Source organism: Elaeis guineensis, chromosome 8 (assembly GCF_000442705.2).
Source record: "Elaeis guineensis isolate ETL-2024a chromosome 8, EG11, whole genome shotgun sequence".
In the NCBI taxonomy this organism is placed as follows: domain Eukaryota; kingdom Viridiplantae; phylum Streptophyta; class Magnoliopsida; order Arecales; family Arecaceae; genus Elaeis; species Elaeis guineensis.
In genome coordinates this window covers 128,116,469-128,133,387 of record NC_026000.2, presented here as the reverse complement: position 1 = coordinate 128,133,387, position 16,919 = coordinate 128,116,469, and the positions used below count along the sequence as shown (strand labels likewise).

The window sequence follows — 16,919 nt, the reverse complement described above, 5'->3', positions numbered from 1 at the left end:
ATTAATGGTACAGACAACTGAAGGAGTTGTCAAATCGCCGGAGGCTGTCAGAGTCGCCGCGGACTGTCAAGTCGCCGTGGGCTGTCAAATCGCTGGGATTAATCTATGTCCTTGGCAGGACAATGCCCCAGGGCGGCTATGCCGCACGCTCTTGTCAGGACGGTGGCCCACAGCAGTCGTACGGCATTTGGGGGAGCCGACCGACCATACGTCGGCATTGGGATGCGGGATGTCGGGTAAGGACCCAAGGACACCGTCGGCTGGTCTGGTGCATTGCGGGAATCGGACATCGGCCACCACCCCCGCCTGACAGTGAGTCGGAAGAGTCGGGCTCCGTCGTTCAGCAGTCGGGAACAGAATGGGTTCGCCCGACCGACATACCTTCGGTCGGACAGTGTCGACAGTCGTCGGTCGGTGCGGTCGATAGAGTCGGGCTTCGGTCAGATAGGCCCGAGGGTGAGTCGGCGTGAAAGGGGTCGGTCGGTATATCCCAACAAGTGTGTTGCGGCCAATCCCCTGTCACCTATCGCCGATGAAGAGCACCTGCAAAATAAGCCCTTTCAGATCGGAATTGTGTTTAGCGGGGACCCTCCGATGCTTAAATCAGCGGGGAGTTGGTGAACACCAATAATGAGTAATCGAAATGGCAGAGTATTAGTCCAGAATTGTCTTACTCGTGCTGTTCATTTACCTTCATTTTATAAATGATTCTGATGTAACCGTCGAGCACGTGATCCTGCTTTTTATGGCGCTAAATTATCGAATCATAATCATGGAGTTAATGAATTGTTTATGCCCACTAATGATCATGATATATAGTCGATAATCGTTTATAATGGTTAAATGTGTTGAGGAGATAAGCCGACTATATGTCGGTAATAGTGCTAAGTCAGTAGTCCTGAAGATTCGAATGAGCATCGGTCGGTAACTCTAATATGCCGATGGTCTTTGGTCGGAGGTTAACTGAGTTGTTCGTTGTTGGTTGATAATAGTCGATTGTCAGTCGGTAAACTAATTGTTAGTCGAAGTAATGTGTTCATACGGCCGATGTAGAGTCGGAGTCGGAAGTCGGTTGAATGGTCCCAATAGTTACCCTCCACTTCTAAGTCCAAGGTGGTCCGACATGTATATTATCACGTGGTCTATCACGTTGGACGAAGGGAGTCGTCACGTGTCGTCTCGAGCCCCGACTCGGCTGCTGATGATAATGACTTTTCGGAGTACGAGAGATCTCTGGCTATTTTGTTGTTTCAATAGCTGTGAAATCATTATTGAACCATCGTTTCAGAAAGATAATTCGATGCCGGACAATTTGATTCGGACTAGTAGATCTTGGCCATGTGTCCAAACACCATTGGGTCGGAACTGTTCACGTAGAAAATGGTGAGGTAGCATGATTAGGAGCAGGTGCGTCGAACCGTCCGACCAATGGTCGGTCTGGATGTTGCCACGTGTCGTCATCTAATGAGATTCAGATTTGACCGATTTCATCAGGACTGTTGAGGGATCCTATATATATGAGATCGCTTTCAGTCGGACTTTTACTTTGCATTTGTTACCATCCTCTGTAGCGGAAGATTCTGTCGGAAAGCTGTCCTAGTGCTAGGAGCTCCAAGGTACCCCTTTCCTGCTTCAAGTCAGATTTTCTTGTCTTCATCCTTGGGTTCTTCTTCCTTTAGGGTTTTGCTTCTTTCTTTTCTCTAGCTTTTCATTTTTGATGGCCAGTAGAAGAGTTTCTTCTTCTCGAGATAGTCGGTCGGTGAATTCGGTCGACGAATCACTATCGGGTCCGAAAATGGAAGCTTCTTCTTTATCCGGATCCAACATTGAACGGCTTCAGGAGCAGTATCGTATCCCAGAGCAGTATCAGCTCTTTGCTCCTAATGCGGACGGTCAGATTAACTCTCCTCCTTCGGATCAGGTCGTATTTTATGTCGAGGATCTTTGGACCGATCTTCGATTCTCGATTCCAAAGTTCGTCCGGAATCTTTTTGACTATTACGGTCTCTGTCCTGCTCAGCTGGCTCCGAACTCCATCCGACTGATCATCAGTTTTGCTTTGTTATGTCGGCTCATACCGATTGAGCCTCGTCTTTCTCTCTTTCGAACTTTCTTTATCTTTCGTCCTCATCCTAAGGTCAAGGGTTGGTGGTTATTCAACTCGAGAAAAGATCTTTCTTACATCACCAGTCTTCCATCGTCCGTTCATGGATGGAAGAATTATTTTTTTTTGTTTCTTCTCCTTTCTCCTGGGGCTTTCCTTCGTACTGGGGTGATCCAAGGATCGGCCCCAACGAGAATAGTCGGGTGGAGGTTGATAATCGAGAAGATTTTCATCGATTGAAGGACATGGCAATTCCACCGCAGCGAGAGCTGATGACCGAACAAGGTCTTTACTATGCCGGTCTTAGTTCGGTCACCTCAGGTATAGCATAGTTGACCACTTTTTTTTGTTTGTTTCTGAGCTGTAATGATTTCTTTGTTCTGATTGCAGCTATGCATCCGAGGGCACGAGTGTCGACTATTGATATTCACCAGTACGTTGCCAAAAAGAAGGTAGCATCTGAAGCTGAACCCTCTCGACCGTCGAAGAAGGGTCGAGTAGTTACTCCATCTGCACCGACGAAGGAATCCAACATTCCGTCGGAGTCGGTTCCTGAGCCAGTTTTGGCCAACAACACTCTCTGAGGTGCTGTCCGCTGAAGATGGGGCGGCAGGAGGAGATGGAGCTGCAGCAGTACCGTTGGCAGCTCCATCAGCAGAAGTTCGGACCGAAATGGAAGTCGCGGTCAAGCCAGAACAATCCACGGCTACTTCAGCCGTTCCGACAGCGGAACGTTCTCGGGCACAGTCGAGCGTCGACTTCCCTACATTCTCAAGCGTGGGGCTGCCGACAGGAGATCAAGAGAAGGCGCCGGCGACTTCGACAGACGATGGATCGTCGACGGGCCATCCCGTTCTTTTTAACATCAGAATTCTTGAGGGTGAGTCGGCCTTGACCAATCCGGCATTGGCCAAGCGGCTCATCCAAGCTGCTCTTTTTCCAACTGATCGGGAGAACAGGAAGAACCAGACAGTAGCCGAGATGTTTTCTTCCTTTTATCTGATGATGCTCAGGGTAAGTTTTTCGACTTTTTTTTTTATCTGACTTGATTTATCTTGTGCTTTCAGTGGGAGCACGATGTACACGATCTGGAGGTCGGCTATCGGAAGTTTGCTGACTTCCGTCGATCCTGGATGGACAAAGTGGCGGCCGCCAATGCTGAGAAGATGGTTGCCCTTGAACAACTCCAGATGGCGACTGAGTGGGAGGCAAAGCTTCAGAAAGAAGTCTCTCGTTTGACCGTCGATCTACAATCTTTCGGAGCCGAACTTGAGTCGGCTCGTTAAAATATTTCGTCTCTTGAGTTATGGATCAAGAGCAAAAAGCACTCCATCCATCGGCTTCGGCGAGAAAGAAATGGGTGCATTGATGAACTTGAAGCCGAACGTGGAAGGCATCGGGCCATCCTGAAAAGGTTGGCACTGGCCGATGCTGAGTCGGCCTCCGCAAGAGCTGACGCGGAGTTGGCAAAAGTTGAAGCAGAGTCGGCAAAGAAAGCTCTGAACCAAGCCGTCGAGAACTTCAAGAACTCGAAAGAGTTTCAGGAAGAAATCCTCGAAGGTGGGTTCGCCTCTTACTGCGTCGGTACGAGGACGGTCGAGATGCAGTCGAAAGTTGTATCCGATCTGGACTTGAGCAGCATCATTCTTCCTACCTCGGAAAATGAAGCTGTTGAAGAAGGGGCTGCGCCGACTGAAGATGAAGCACCGATTGCACCAGAAGCTGTTCTAGTCGCTGAAGCTATACCGGAGCAAGGAGACGAAGACAACAACTGATGATTGGTGTAACATTTTTACTTTTTTTTGTAATCAGGAACTTTTGTAATCGGACTTCGGTCCAATTTTGTAATTTTCTTTTCAATGAATGAAAATTTTTTTTCTAAGTGCAGATTCTTTCTTTCCTTGTGTATACTTTCATTATCGTAGAATTATAGTCGAACAGCCAAATATCGATCAGCAAGTCGAACATTCGTAGTAATTGTAGAATTATCCGTTAGTCGAATATTAATTGACATATTTACCTTTTGGGTATTAGAATAAAAGGTAATAAGCCGAATATCCTTCGATCGATCGTGGTCGAGTCAGTATATCTAGTTATCCGATAAACGGTGGCAAGCCGAATATCCTTCGACTGACCGTAGTCAAGTCGGTATAGTTTCAATTCGACCTGGATCGTATTGGCATAGCATTCCGTTTAGTTAACACTAAGTCGGCATAAATAGTCGTTTGATTATAGTCGGCTTTTACAGTGAAAAATGAAATATAGTCGGTACCGAGATACAATCGTATATCGATTTTTACAGTGAAAATCGAGATATAGTCGATGTATCGATTTCTACAATGAAAAATCGAAATATAATTGATAGGAATTGACCGTCCATCTATCGGTCTATTATCACTTTGTAGTTGGCCGAAACTTTTGTGATTCTGAAGTTTAATGTTTCATTTTGAATGCTTTACATGTGAACAACTTTATTGATAATACATCTTTAAGTTGTCAGCATTCCACGTTCGAGGAATAGCTGTTCCTTCAAAAGTTTTCAGCCGATATGTGTCTAGTTGTAGTGTCTTGGTTATTCTGTAAGGTCCTTCTCAATTCGAGATAATTTTTTCTGATCCAGAGGTTTTGAGACTTCTGTTTTTCTTAAGATCAGATCTTTAGATAGAAGACCTTCGGTTTAACTTTTGTATTATAAATCGGATTACTCTTTTGCCGATATGTTGCCATCTGAACTTGAGCTTGCTGTAGGACTTCTGAAAGTAGGTCTAGATCGGCTCTCCGACATTCTGAATTGCTCGGCTCACTGTATTGCTCACCCTTGCTGATGGTAATTCGATCTCAAATGGGATCATCGCTTCTGTTCCATAAGTCAGATTAAATGGCGATTCTCCTATGGGTATGCATGGAGTTGTTCGATATGCCCATAAGATCAGATATAGTTCTTCCATCCAAAGGCCTTTAGCTTCATTCGGTCTGGTTTTGAGTCAATGTAGGATTGTTCGGTTTGTTACTTCCACTTCACCGTTGGATTGTGGATGGCCGACTAGTATGAGTTTATGCGTAATGTGAAATTTCGCACAGAACTCTTTGAAGTTCTGGTTGTTGAATTATCGACCATTGTCGGTGATGATGGTATGTGGTAGACTGAATCTGCATATAATTGATTTCTGAACGAAGTCTTCCATCTTACTTTTAGTAATTTGTGCCAGAGATTCGGCTTCCATCCATTTGGTGAAGTGATCAATGGCGATCACTATGAATTTTCTCTGATCAGATGCTGGAGGAAAAGAACTGTCAATTCTCTATTGTACGAAAGGCCATGGTGCAACAATTGATGTTAGTTGACTGATCGGTTGGTGTTGTATATTTGCATATTTCTGACATGTTCACACTTCGGACAAGTTCAGCTGCATCTTTTTTCATGGTAGGCCAATAATATTCTTATCGTAAGACTTTGTAAGCTCAAGATTTACCCTCCAAGTGATTTTCACAAATCTTTTCGTAAACTTCTCTGAGTGCATAGTCGGCATCTGTCAGTCCCAAACACTTCAGTAAGAGAAGAGAGAATGACCTCTTATATAGTTGATCATTCATCAAAATGTATTGCGAGGCCGTCTATTTGAGTCGTTTGGCTTCTGAGAGATCCGCGGTAAAGTTCCATCAGTCAAGTACTGGATAATCGGATCTATCCAGCTTGGTTCATTATTGATTTGTAGCACTTCTTCGACTTTATCTATACTCGACTGTTCAAGGCATTCGACGAATGTCCGATCCAGCCAGTTGAAAGAAGTGGTTGTGAGTCGCGAAAGTGCGTCGGCTCGAGCATCTTCTGTCCGTGGGATGTGAAAGATCTCAAAATATTTTAGGGTTGACGTTAGATCTTTCACCTTCTGAAGATACTTCATCATAATAGAGTCTCGGGCTTCAAATTTATCCTTTGCCCAGCAATCAACTGAGTCGGTGAAGACCTTCAAGCTATCAATATCGAGCTCCTTGGCAATCTTTAAGCCGACTAAGAGTGCTTCATATTCAGCTTTGTTATTCGAAGCTTTAAAATTGAATCGAAGGGCATATTCAGTTATAAGCCCTTCGAAATTGGTGAGGATGAGACTATAGCTCTGCTGTCTTGTGCATTGATGCTCCATCAATATGTAGCACCCATACTGACGTTAAGTCGGGTTCGGAAGTTTCAACTGGCTTTATTGTGTCATTGGATTCATCCTCAGGATTATTATCAGATATTGTACACTCGACGACGAAGTCGGCCAAAATTTATGCGTTGATCGATGGTCGTGGGTGATATTGAAAATCAAACTCACTGAGTTTTATTACTCACTTTGTCATTTGATCTGAAGTATCAGATCGGTATAAAATTATCTTCAACGGCTGATCTGTCAAGACGATAATAGGATGTGCTTGAAAATATGCACGAAGTCGTTGTGACGATATGATTAGAGCATAGATAATCTTCTCCGCTCTTGAATATCTTATTTCAGCATTGTGAAGCACCTTGCTAGTGTAGTAGATTGGTCGTTGAATTCGATTTTCATCCTCTTGGACAAGCACCGAACTAACTGCCTCCGTTGATGTCGCCAAGTAGAGATACAAAATTTCTCCGATCTTTGGTTTTGTAAGCAATGATGGGGACGCCAGATATCTTTTGAGATCTTCAAAGGACTATCGGCACTTGTCTGACCATGAAAAGTCTTTTGCTTGTCTCAAGGTTTTAAAAAAGGACAAGCATCTTTCTGCCGATCTTGAGATGAATTGGCTGAATGCGGCGATCCTTCCATTGAGTTGCTGTATCTCTTTCTTGAAACTAATATGCTTCATGTTGATGATATCCTTTATTTTTTCGAGATTGACCTCGATTCCTCATTGTGACACGAGAAATCCAAAGAACTTTTCAGAAGTTACTCCAAATGCACACTTAGTCATATTCAACTTCATCTGATGTTGTCGAAGTGTGCTGAAGGCTTCTTCGAGATTTCGAACATGATCATAGTTTAAGGGCTTTTCACCAGCATATCGTCCACATAAACTATATTTCGCCCGATCTGCGCTTTGAATATCTTGTTAACTAACCGTTGGTAAGTCGTTTCGGTATTTTTTAAACCGGACGGTGTCACTTTATAATAGTAGATGTCTTTGTTGATTATGAAGGCTGTATACTCCTTGTCTTCGGATGCCATCCAAATCTGATTGTAGCCTGCAAAGGCATCCATGAAACTTAAGAGTCGGTGTTTCGAAGTCGCATCAACTAGTTGATCAATCTTCGACAACAAAAAACTGTCCTTCAGACAAGCTTCATTTAGATTTGTGTAGTCAATGCAGATTCTTTATTTTTCATTAGTTTTTCTCACAATCACTATATTGGCGAGCCAATCGGGATAATTAGCTTCCCTGATGAAGTCAGCTACAAGAAGCTTGTCGATTTCTTCGTTGATGACCTTCTGTCTTTCAGATGCAAAAGGTCTTTTCTTTTGTCTCACCGATTTAATCTTTGGATTAATGTTTAGCCGATGGGTTATTACCTCTGGAGGAATGTCTGACATGTCAGTAGCCGACCAAGCAAAAATATCGGCGTTTGCTTTTAGTAGATTTATTAGTTGTTGCCGCTCCGGATTAGGCAACTGCGATCCAATTTGGACCGTCTTCTCAGGATCTTCTTTTAGTGGAATGGAAACTAATTGTTCGGCTGGTTCACCCCTTCTTCATTTTTTCTTTGATCCAATTTATCAACGGACAAAGAGTCTTCAGGTTGATTATTCTATGTGGAAATCAGAAAGTAGCGTCGAGCAAATTGTTGATCTCCACGCATCTCTCCGACTCCATTTCTTGTTGGAAATCGAACTAGTAGATGATAAGTCGAGACTACTGCTCTCAGAACATTAAGTCCAGGTCGTCCGAGTATAGCATTATAAGTCGAAGAACTCGGACAATCGTGAATTTAAGAGAACAGTACTCTATCGTGAATTTATTCCGACAGTTAGTGGGAGAGTAATTTCTCCTTCCACGGTAACTACGTCTCCAGTGAAACCGACCAATGACATCGATACTCTCCTGAGTTGATCAGTCGGTAGTCGCATTCGGAAGAAAATCGAGTAAAACAAAATATCCATTGAGCTTCTATTATCTACTAAAATTTTTTTTACATCATAATTTGCTGTCGTTGCTAAGACAACGACAGTATCATCACAGAGAGTTTGAATTTTTCGAACATCTTCTTTCGAAAAAGTAATTACATTGTCGAGTCGTCGCTTCTTCGCCGACTCTTCTTTAGAAGTTGCCCCCCAGTTCTTCTGTCGTCCGAAGATCATGTTGATTATTCCCGTCGTTGGTCGATTATTGAGGGTCTCCTCAATTTGTGGCTAAGGTTGTTGGTTGGTGGGAGGTTGAGTCGGACAATCACGTCAGAATTTTTCGAGGTAGCCTCGTCGAATCAGGGCCTCTATCTCATCCCTGAGCTGGATGCACTGTTCAGTATCGTGACTGTGATCACGATGGAACCGACAATACTTCTTTCTGTCTCGGCTCCTTGACGGTGCTTTCATTGGTGGGGGATGTTGTAAGTACTCTTCTCCTTCGATCTCCATCAAAATCTACGCACGAGGAGCAGAAAGAGGAGTATAGGAGTCATACCTGCCATAGTTATTCGGCTTCGGACTTCGTCGTCGAGGTGAAGCTCGCTTATTGATAGTCGGCCTATTTGATTCGGTCAAAGCTACACTTTTATTTTGTTTCTTCTTCTGACCTTTTTCGTCTGTCTAACGTCGATCAGAAGCAGCTTCATCCACGCGAATGTGCTTGTACACGCGCTCTGGAAGTTCAGCATAGGTTCGAGGGAGAGTCTTGTCTAGAGAGTAGGTAAATCTCGATCTTCTCAGACCCCTCTTCATAGTCGATATAGCCATATCTTCATTGAGGTCCCTGACTTCAAGTGTGGCTGCATTGAAACGAGCCACAAAGTCCCTCAACGTCTCTGTCTCACCTTGCTTGATAGAGAAGAGACTGTTTGATGTCCCTGACGGCCTTCGGCTAGTGCTGAAGTGGGCCACGAAAGAATGCTCTAGCTGCTCGAAAGAATTAATACTTTTCAAATGAAGTCCGAAATACCAGACTCGAGCAGCCTTCCGAAGAGTTGCCAGAAAGCCAATGCACAAGAGGGTGTCAGTTGCCCCCTGGATCATCATGAGAGCCTTATAGCTTTCCAAGTGGTCGATCGGGATGGTGGAGCCGTCGTATGGCTCCATCTGCGGCATCTTGAACCGAGAAGGAATCGGTTCATTCAGGATGCGTCGAGAAAGAGGCTAAACAGTATGGAAGTCATAGTCGTTGGAGGATTTCCGACCTTTCACCTGAAGTCGGGTGAGTCGGTGGTCGATCTCCTTGAACTTGCATTCATAGTCGTTAAGCCGCCGTTGCTGGAAAATTCCAGGGGTAGAACCCCCTGAAGAGCTTGAAGAGGGAGAAGCAGGGAGTCCATGGCCGTTTCCTTTCCTGATACTGTGTGCACGAGAAGGAGAAGGAGAACGCGCGAATGATGGGTGGCACGGTGGGAGTGCGAGAACGTGGCTGTCCGTCTCGATGAGAGTGTCGAGACGGTCGCCGCTCTGGAGAAGAGGAAGGTGAGCGTCGTGGAGGATGGCGACTGGTCTAAATGGCACAGAATGAGCCACCAGCTGCTCCACCGGCGGCTGCTATTGCTGTTGGGTTTGCTGCTGCTGGAGGCTTTGGATCGCCTCCAAAACCTTCATTTGCTGTATGAGTGCAGCAAGCTGTGCGTCTGTGGTGACCACAGGACGCGAAGAACTGGGCTCTGTCACTGGAGGTGGGGGAGGAACATCTTCCTGGCGAGAAGATTGTCTCGCCGATCTAGTCGAGTGTTGAGTTTTGATTTTCGGCATAGTTGATTGTAGTCTTTTTCCTACCTGACGTGCCAATCTGTTGCGGCCAATCCCTTGTCGCCTGTCACCGGTGAAGAGCACCTGCAAAATAAAGTCCTCTCAGACCGGAATTGTGTCCGGCGGAGATCCTCCGATGCTTAAGTCAGCGGAGAGTTGGTGAACAGCAGATAATGAGTAATCGAAATGGCAAGGTGTTAGCCCAGAATTGTCTTACCTGTGCTGTTCATTTATCTCTCTTTTATAGATGATTCTGATGTAACCGTCGAGCACGTGGTCCGCTTTTTATGGCACTACATTATTAGGCCATAATCATGGAGTTAATGGGTTGTTTATGCCCACTAATAACGTGAACATAGTCGATAACCGTTTATAACGGTTAAGTGTGTTGAGGAGATAAGCCGACTATATGTCGGTAATAGTGGTAAGTCGGTAGTCCTAGAGATCCGAATGAGCATCGGTCGATAACTTTGATATGCCGATGGTCTTCGGTCGGAGGTTAACCGAGTTGTCCGTTGTTGGTTGATAATAGCCGACTATCGGTCGGTAAACTAATTGTTAGTCGGAGTAATGTGTTCATACGGCCGATGTAGTGTCGTAGTCGAGGGTCGGTTGAATAATCCCAACAGAGCGCAATTTGATGTAATTTCAGTTACGAACATGGAGAAACCTATATATCTATATGTCTATAAATATATATATATTATATATATATATATATATATATATTGAAACGGAGGCATCAGCCTTCATTGGACACGTATCTATTTTTCCGTTTGAATGTTTGACACGTGTTAGAGGTTTTACGGAGGAGATGGAGAAAACCCCATCCATCGCCTAAGCTTCACTATTCGGTAAACCCCTATAGACTGTAGAAGAGCAAACAGATGAGTCGGCTTCCGTTGCCAATGGCAAAGAGGTATGTGCTGCGGCTTTTCATATCACTCAAATACGCGACTGCCAATGTTGTGGATCGGCAGAGCGGGCGAGTGGTGGTGACGGCATCTTCGGTGGAGAAGGCGCTCAAAGAAGGGCTCGAGTGCGGCCACACTTGCAATGACAAGGCGGCGGCGGCAGTCGGAGAAGTGCTTGTTGTGCGCTTTAAGGTTGATGGCCTGGCTCAGGAACCAATATACGCCAATGCAGCCAAGGAGGTGGAGAAGAAGGGGTTCAAGAATCGGAGCAAGGTTTGGGCCATTTTCAATGCCCTCCGCTCACATAGTGTCAACCTCCACCTTGACCAAGACGACCATGAGCCTCCTGCTTCTCTCTGTTGGAGATTTTTAGACATTCTTGCTTTATCCAACAACGTGGGGTGTGAGCAAGGTGATGGTAATCATGTTCTCCAACTTATAATGCTTAGGCTTCCTATCATCATAGAGGTTGAGAAGTGCAGCACTCCAACTTAGCTTAGGTTAATGAAGGACATGTTTTTGATAAAATGCTTGTGAGATGTAGCAGGGACTTTGTTAGTTGGAAGGTAATCGAACAAGCAGGGACTCGACTATTCTTCTTTCCTCTAGTACTATATTTGTGCATTTTGTCATGTAGGGCAATGATTTGATGTTAATGAATGGTATGCTTTTGATGAAATGCTTGAAAGTGTAGACTAATCACTTATGTCCCCGCTTTACCTAGCAAGTGTGTTACCTCCTGCTTTGAGACTTTCCATCTCCACTCTCCCAGGTTGACTCATGGCTACTATCAGTTGGGACATAGTGATATTTTAAGCTATGGCCTCTTTTGCACCCCGCACCCTCGCCCCCCTGCACAACCCCAAAAAAAACCTCTTAAAGCATCTTTTTCTAGATTTTAGTATATAGAATAGGTATTAATAAATCAATAAAATAAAATATTTTTTGGAGAAAAAAATCGTATCCCATGCGTGGCACGGGGTTATAAACTAGTATAACTATAATTCTGTTTTGGAGTTTTTAAATTCAATCTTTCATCAAGTACACATGCAGTACCACTTGTGTAAAGTAGACAAGCTGATTCACAATAATTGTCGGTGTATGTCTTTTCCTATCTATTTTGGATGATCTGCATCTCTTATTGTGATGATGTAATGTATTTAGCCCTATATTGGATGTGTACTGGGAAGATTTTACATATTTATACAAGGTTAAGGAACCTAGATAATACTTTTTAGCAAGTCTTTTTGGCAAGGTTTTGTGTTGTGATAGATGGTAGCAAAGCAAAGTCAGCTCTTGACTCATGTGGACTAAGGGACATTGCAATACAGCCCTTTTAGAGTTGACCATTGGTTGATCATGGTATTTATAATTGAACTTGATTGATCTGTGATTAGTTTTAGACTTATGCTGGTTAGAGGATGCTGGGACTCGAATAGGAGGAGTATGTGAGAACTCGTGCTGATGTGTTTAGTCTTATATCGGTTTCTGATTAATTCATAATGGTTGGATCTTTAGAATTTCCCCTAGCTCACTAAATTTTTATAGACAAGATAAAAGAAAAGAAAAGGAAGCGATAAACTATTACACAATTGTATAGGAAAACTTGACATGCCAACAAAGCACATGGAGGCATATCTATCTCAAAATTTGTACATCATTTACCTAAGGTTTCTATGAGTTTTTGATTGCAGAAATATTTAGCGGAGTAGGAAGGCTGGAGGTTTCTCATTGGAGAAAGAGATAGAAGTGGGCTGATGACGTTTGGACTTCCTTTTCTTTGATTTTCTTATCTCAAGAAATTTATTAGGACTCCTGATCTATTGGGACTTATTTGTTTTTTTCCTTCTCTTAATTGCATTATGCTTCCATTGAAAGTATTGTTAATTGTACCCTTCAATTAGAAAAGTGCAGCAAAAAAGGGTGTCTGTTTTACAACCAAAAGTATGGCCACAAAAGCTTCTCTCATTATGAGTAGCGATGTTGTTGAAGTTTTGCTTCTTTAAGGGAACTAAATTGAATTGATCTTTTGTTTGGATTCTGTTATGCCCCAACTCAACGGCTTGAGCCGGGGGCACGACAGATGGTCGCACATCCTTAGGGTTTGATCTCATAGGACATGCAAGGCCTGACTTTTTATTCAATCACATTTACATTATTCCAAACTTAGGCAATGATAGATAAGCAATATTCTACTTGACATAATTATTCCAAAAGAATCTATAACCTCAAATTTTCACAAATAAATATCCAAAAATCCAAACAATTTATTAAAAAAATTAATTTAATTTATTCTATATTTTAGGCTCCTTATAGCTCGATCCCAACCCTTGACAATTCCGCTGCATTTGGAAAAAAAAATGTAATGAGATTTGTGAGATCAGTAAGTTACTAGAATCTCTAGTTTAATTAAATATTTTGTACAAGAAAAATGAATTTGCAGGTTGCATGATTTTTCATAAAGATGTTCCAATAAGTATAAAAACATATCATATCAATCAACATAGAATCAAAATATGTATTTGATCGAAATAAGTTTTTCAAACAATCAAAGATCGACTATCCACTCTCACTCTCCTAGTCTCTCTGGTTATGGCCACGATCGGCCTATGGCTAGCCCTGAAAGAAACTTAACCTAGACTATAACATATCATCCGTCTGTCATGTGTCAGTGATTGTCCTATTAGAGATTCGGAAGGAAAACTAGCTCTAACATTACACGGAGAGACATGCTCCCATCTGCATATACCAGCTCTAAAAGAAAACTAGCTCCTGAATACAACATGCCGATGCGCCGGTGATAGCCCCATTGGAGGCACGGAAGGAGAGTACATCTTGAATCCGTATAATCATAGTCGGACTAGAAAGTAGTGGAATTGACACGTCTACTATATGTATATTCGATCAAATATTTCACGAATTATTTTTGTATAGAGCATATAAGATATTTAATTTAAACAAAATACCATAGCAATAGATAAATTTTCAAATCAGATTATGTGTATAATAAAGCATACTAGGGATAGAGGTAATTTATAAATTTTTATCTTAGAATTTTGTGAAACACATCAACCATGAAAGATCGACCAAAGCCTAAAATAATTAAGCATCTTATTAAGCTCCTATAAAGCATCAGATAGGTTGATTTATCTCATAGTAAGTTCCAGTCCAAACCACCAGATTTAGCCTAACATCTAAGGGTCTTAACCAACCCTTGGATCTAATAATTATCTAATATAAGTATTTAGGTGGAGTTCGTGGTTATCTGTACATAAAAGATTCGGCTGCGATCACGCCTCCCCGCTATCTTAGTTTTTGCCTGATCAAATTTCAAACCCTAGATTAGATCTAATTCATCAACTAAAGGAAAAATTAGATTAACTAGGCTTGATCTAGATTGATTACTAGAGATATAAAGGAAGAGAAACTCGATCTAGGTTCAATCAATGTCTGATTTATTTGGTCTGATATGTTCAACATGGGTCTCGGTCTGAGCTTAGTCAAATTGTGGGCCTGATCTAAGGAGATGAGACCATAGTTGGGATGAATCTCTCTCTCTCTATGTTTTTTTTTCCTTCCTCTTTTCCTCCTCCCTCTTCTCTCTCACCCCCCCCCCTCTCCAATGGCCATAGGGGCTTTCTCATGGCATTAAAAGGAAGAACGGAGAGGAAGGTGGGAGGGGACAAGGGTTGGTCCGTGGTGGCACGGCCGGGGTGGCCATGGCCTGCGGTGAGGGGGTCGCAGCTTGGGCACGGCGTCTGAACATGCATATAAGAAAGGGAAGAGTGAAGGGGCATTGCCTCTTGCTGCCTTGGTGATGGCTCCCTCAACCAGAGAAGAAGTAAAGGAAGGGGGCTCACCAAAGTAAAGGAAGGGGGCTCACCAAAGGTGGCAGCGGTGATCAGGCTTGGCTGGACGGGATGGATTCTGCATGATTTATGGTGGCGATAGGTCTCAAAATAAAAAAACAAAAATCAGAGCAAACCAGGGGGAACCAGCAGGTTTTGGGCGGCATTGCTTGGCCGTGGTGGCATGATAGCTACCAGAGACAAGGAAGAAAGTGAGGGAAGATGGGGAAAGGGTCTTGGCAGTGATCAATCGCAAGGAAGTAGAGGGTTTTAAAAATGAATTTTTGGATGAGATAAGGCCGGCCGTTTCATCGGTTGTGGCGGTCCCAAATGGCCATCGGCCGTTGCACGAGCCCACGATGCCTGCAATGGCCATGGTTGCGCGGCCTTATCCCATGGTGAAGGCACTCAGGCAGGGGATCGTATATCCCTTGTTTCCATTGCGATCGCCCTCTTCTTTTTTTTCGTATTTGGGTTGAAGTCGGCTGGGGCTGCCAACTTTGGTTGAAAACGGCCCAATTGAGCCGTTCTTACATTCCTCATGCAATTCTTATAGCTAGAAATTTAGCAACCAAGTGAAAAGATGTTGGTTTTTTAAGAGTAAATTGCAATACTGGTTCCTCTAATCAGTCTTTTTAGCTTATTTATTGCTCAAGATGCTTTTCATTCAGTGAATAGACATGGCTAGGAACCAAAATATAATGGCATCATGAGAGGGTAACGAGGACATCTCAGTTTTGTGGGTACTGTAATGCCTTGTTTGTTAATGACACTTACACCTTATGTTCCTTCTTCATGTTATGATAACATTAGACCATTATCTATGCCATATCAATTCTTGACACTCCTATTTAGAGTCTTAGACCAGTCTAACTTAAGTTCATGTAAAGGTCTTCTGTGCAATGGCAATTAACAACATTTTTTTGTCTGTACTTTTGTCACTTCCAGCAAACTTTATCAAGCCTAAATTTGTTCTGTTTTAGGACTTCTTATAACTACGTAATTTTTCAGCTGGTTGCACAATTATTTATACACTGCATTCATTTAATCACAACCTAGGAAAGGTACCAAATGAAGTATTTACATGACCCTTCGTTAGGTATTATTAAGGCTAGCGCATCAAGTTCTTCTGGGTACTGTGTTATTTACCAATTTTACAACTAAAATTCTATAAGGTGACTCCGTTATGCTGTTAGAAAGGTGCTTTGGTAGCAGGTGGAAAACATTCACATTTGTACACATTCTTAAACATTCAAATTTCTGCAGGATTGCAATTTTCTGATTTGGAAGATGAGAATTACCTTTCTTTCAAGAGGAAAGTCAGGTTAGAAAATGAATGCCCACTCAAAAAGAACAGGGTGACAGAAGGTAACTCATGTATGCTAGAATTTGGGGATAGGCAATTGAGTGATGATGATAGCCTTTGTATCAAGAGAAGATTAAAGTTGGAGGATGATAACTCATTCAAGAAGAGAAAGATCACTGAATGCAACTCAGGTGACATATCTTTTAAGAAATCCTTTATTTCCAATAGACGATTGTTTTTCTTTTTTCCTTTTTCTCTTGCACTGATTGCCTCTTCATCTACAGATTCAGTTAACAAGCAATCTAAACTCGAAACAGTTGTCCCAAAAACTGGTTTCTCATACGGCTGCATCAACGAACATGGAAAGCGTTTGAGAGAAGAAGAAACAGTGCCTACAATTCCTTCTAAAAGAGTATGCTGAGTACAAGAGCATGCTTTGGAAGCACTTTTGTATATATTTTACATGCGCTGATGGTTCTTCACGTAAGGTTGAGCAGAGCTGTGATGATTAAGATGCTGAAAGTTGTCTTTTCTTGTGTAGTATCTTCTTACGGACTGTTTTCTAATTTTTCAGGTCATGTATGTTTTTGTTGTTCCGAAGGTTATTCATGTTTGTAACCTGGAACTTGACCTCCTTGTGTTTGCTAAATTTTGGGCTAGGTTTAGAATGTTGTTTTCAGAGCAATTCACTAAAATCTGAACAGTTGGGACTTGGGGAAGGCCGCTCTGCAACACAATTTAGCTGACAGCTTTCATAGTTCATTTTGGTCTGTGATAAGTTAGAAAAGTTAGGTCAAAACTATAAAACCACTTTGAGAGTTCCATGGGTTAATTTAGTTTATA

General features: G+C 42.7%; 2 protein-coding genes across 2 annotated transcripts in view; both read left to right on the top strand.

Moving 5' to 3' along the window:
* The window catches only part of LOC105049701 (uncharacterized), a 29,560-nt gene extending 12,842 nt beyond the window's left edge, over positions 1 to 16,718 (top strand). Inside the window, exons 3-4 of the mRNA XM_073242793.1 lie at positions 16,037 to 16,267; positions 16,361 to 16,718. Coding sequence (XP_073098894.1) covers positions 16,037 to 16,267; positions 16,361 to 16,497 — 368 coding nt within the window. The 3' untranslated portion in view covers positions 16,498 to 16,718. The remainder of the gene's footprint in view (positions 1 to 16,036; positions 16,268 to 16,360) is intronic.
* On the top strand, positions 10,769 to 11,556 carry LOC105049700 (uncharacterized). Its single transcript, XM_010929441.3, has one exon. The coding sequence runs from the start codon at positions 10,896 to 10,898 to the stop codon at positions 11,415 to 11,417; it is 522 nt and encodes a 173-aa protein (XP_010927743.1). The 5' UTR covers positions 10,769 to 10,895; the 3' UTR covers positions 11,418 to 11,556.
* Positions 16,719 to 16,919: the final 201 nt, after the last annotated feature.

What these genes read in the sequence shown, in the direction of transcription:
- LOC105049700 (XM_010929441.3), top strand. Translation starts at nt 10,896, where the DNA reads ATGAGTCGGCTTCCGTTGCCAATGGCAAAGAGGTATGTGCTGCGGCTT.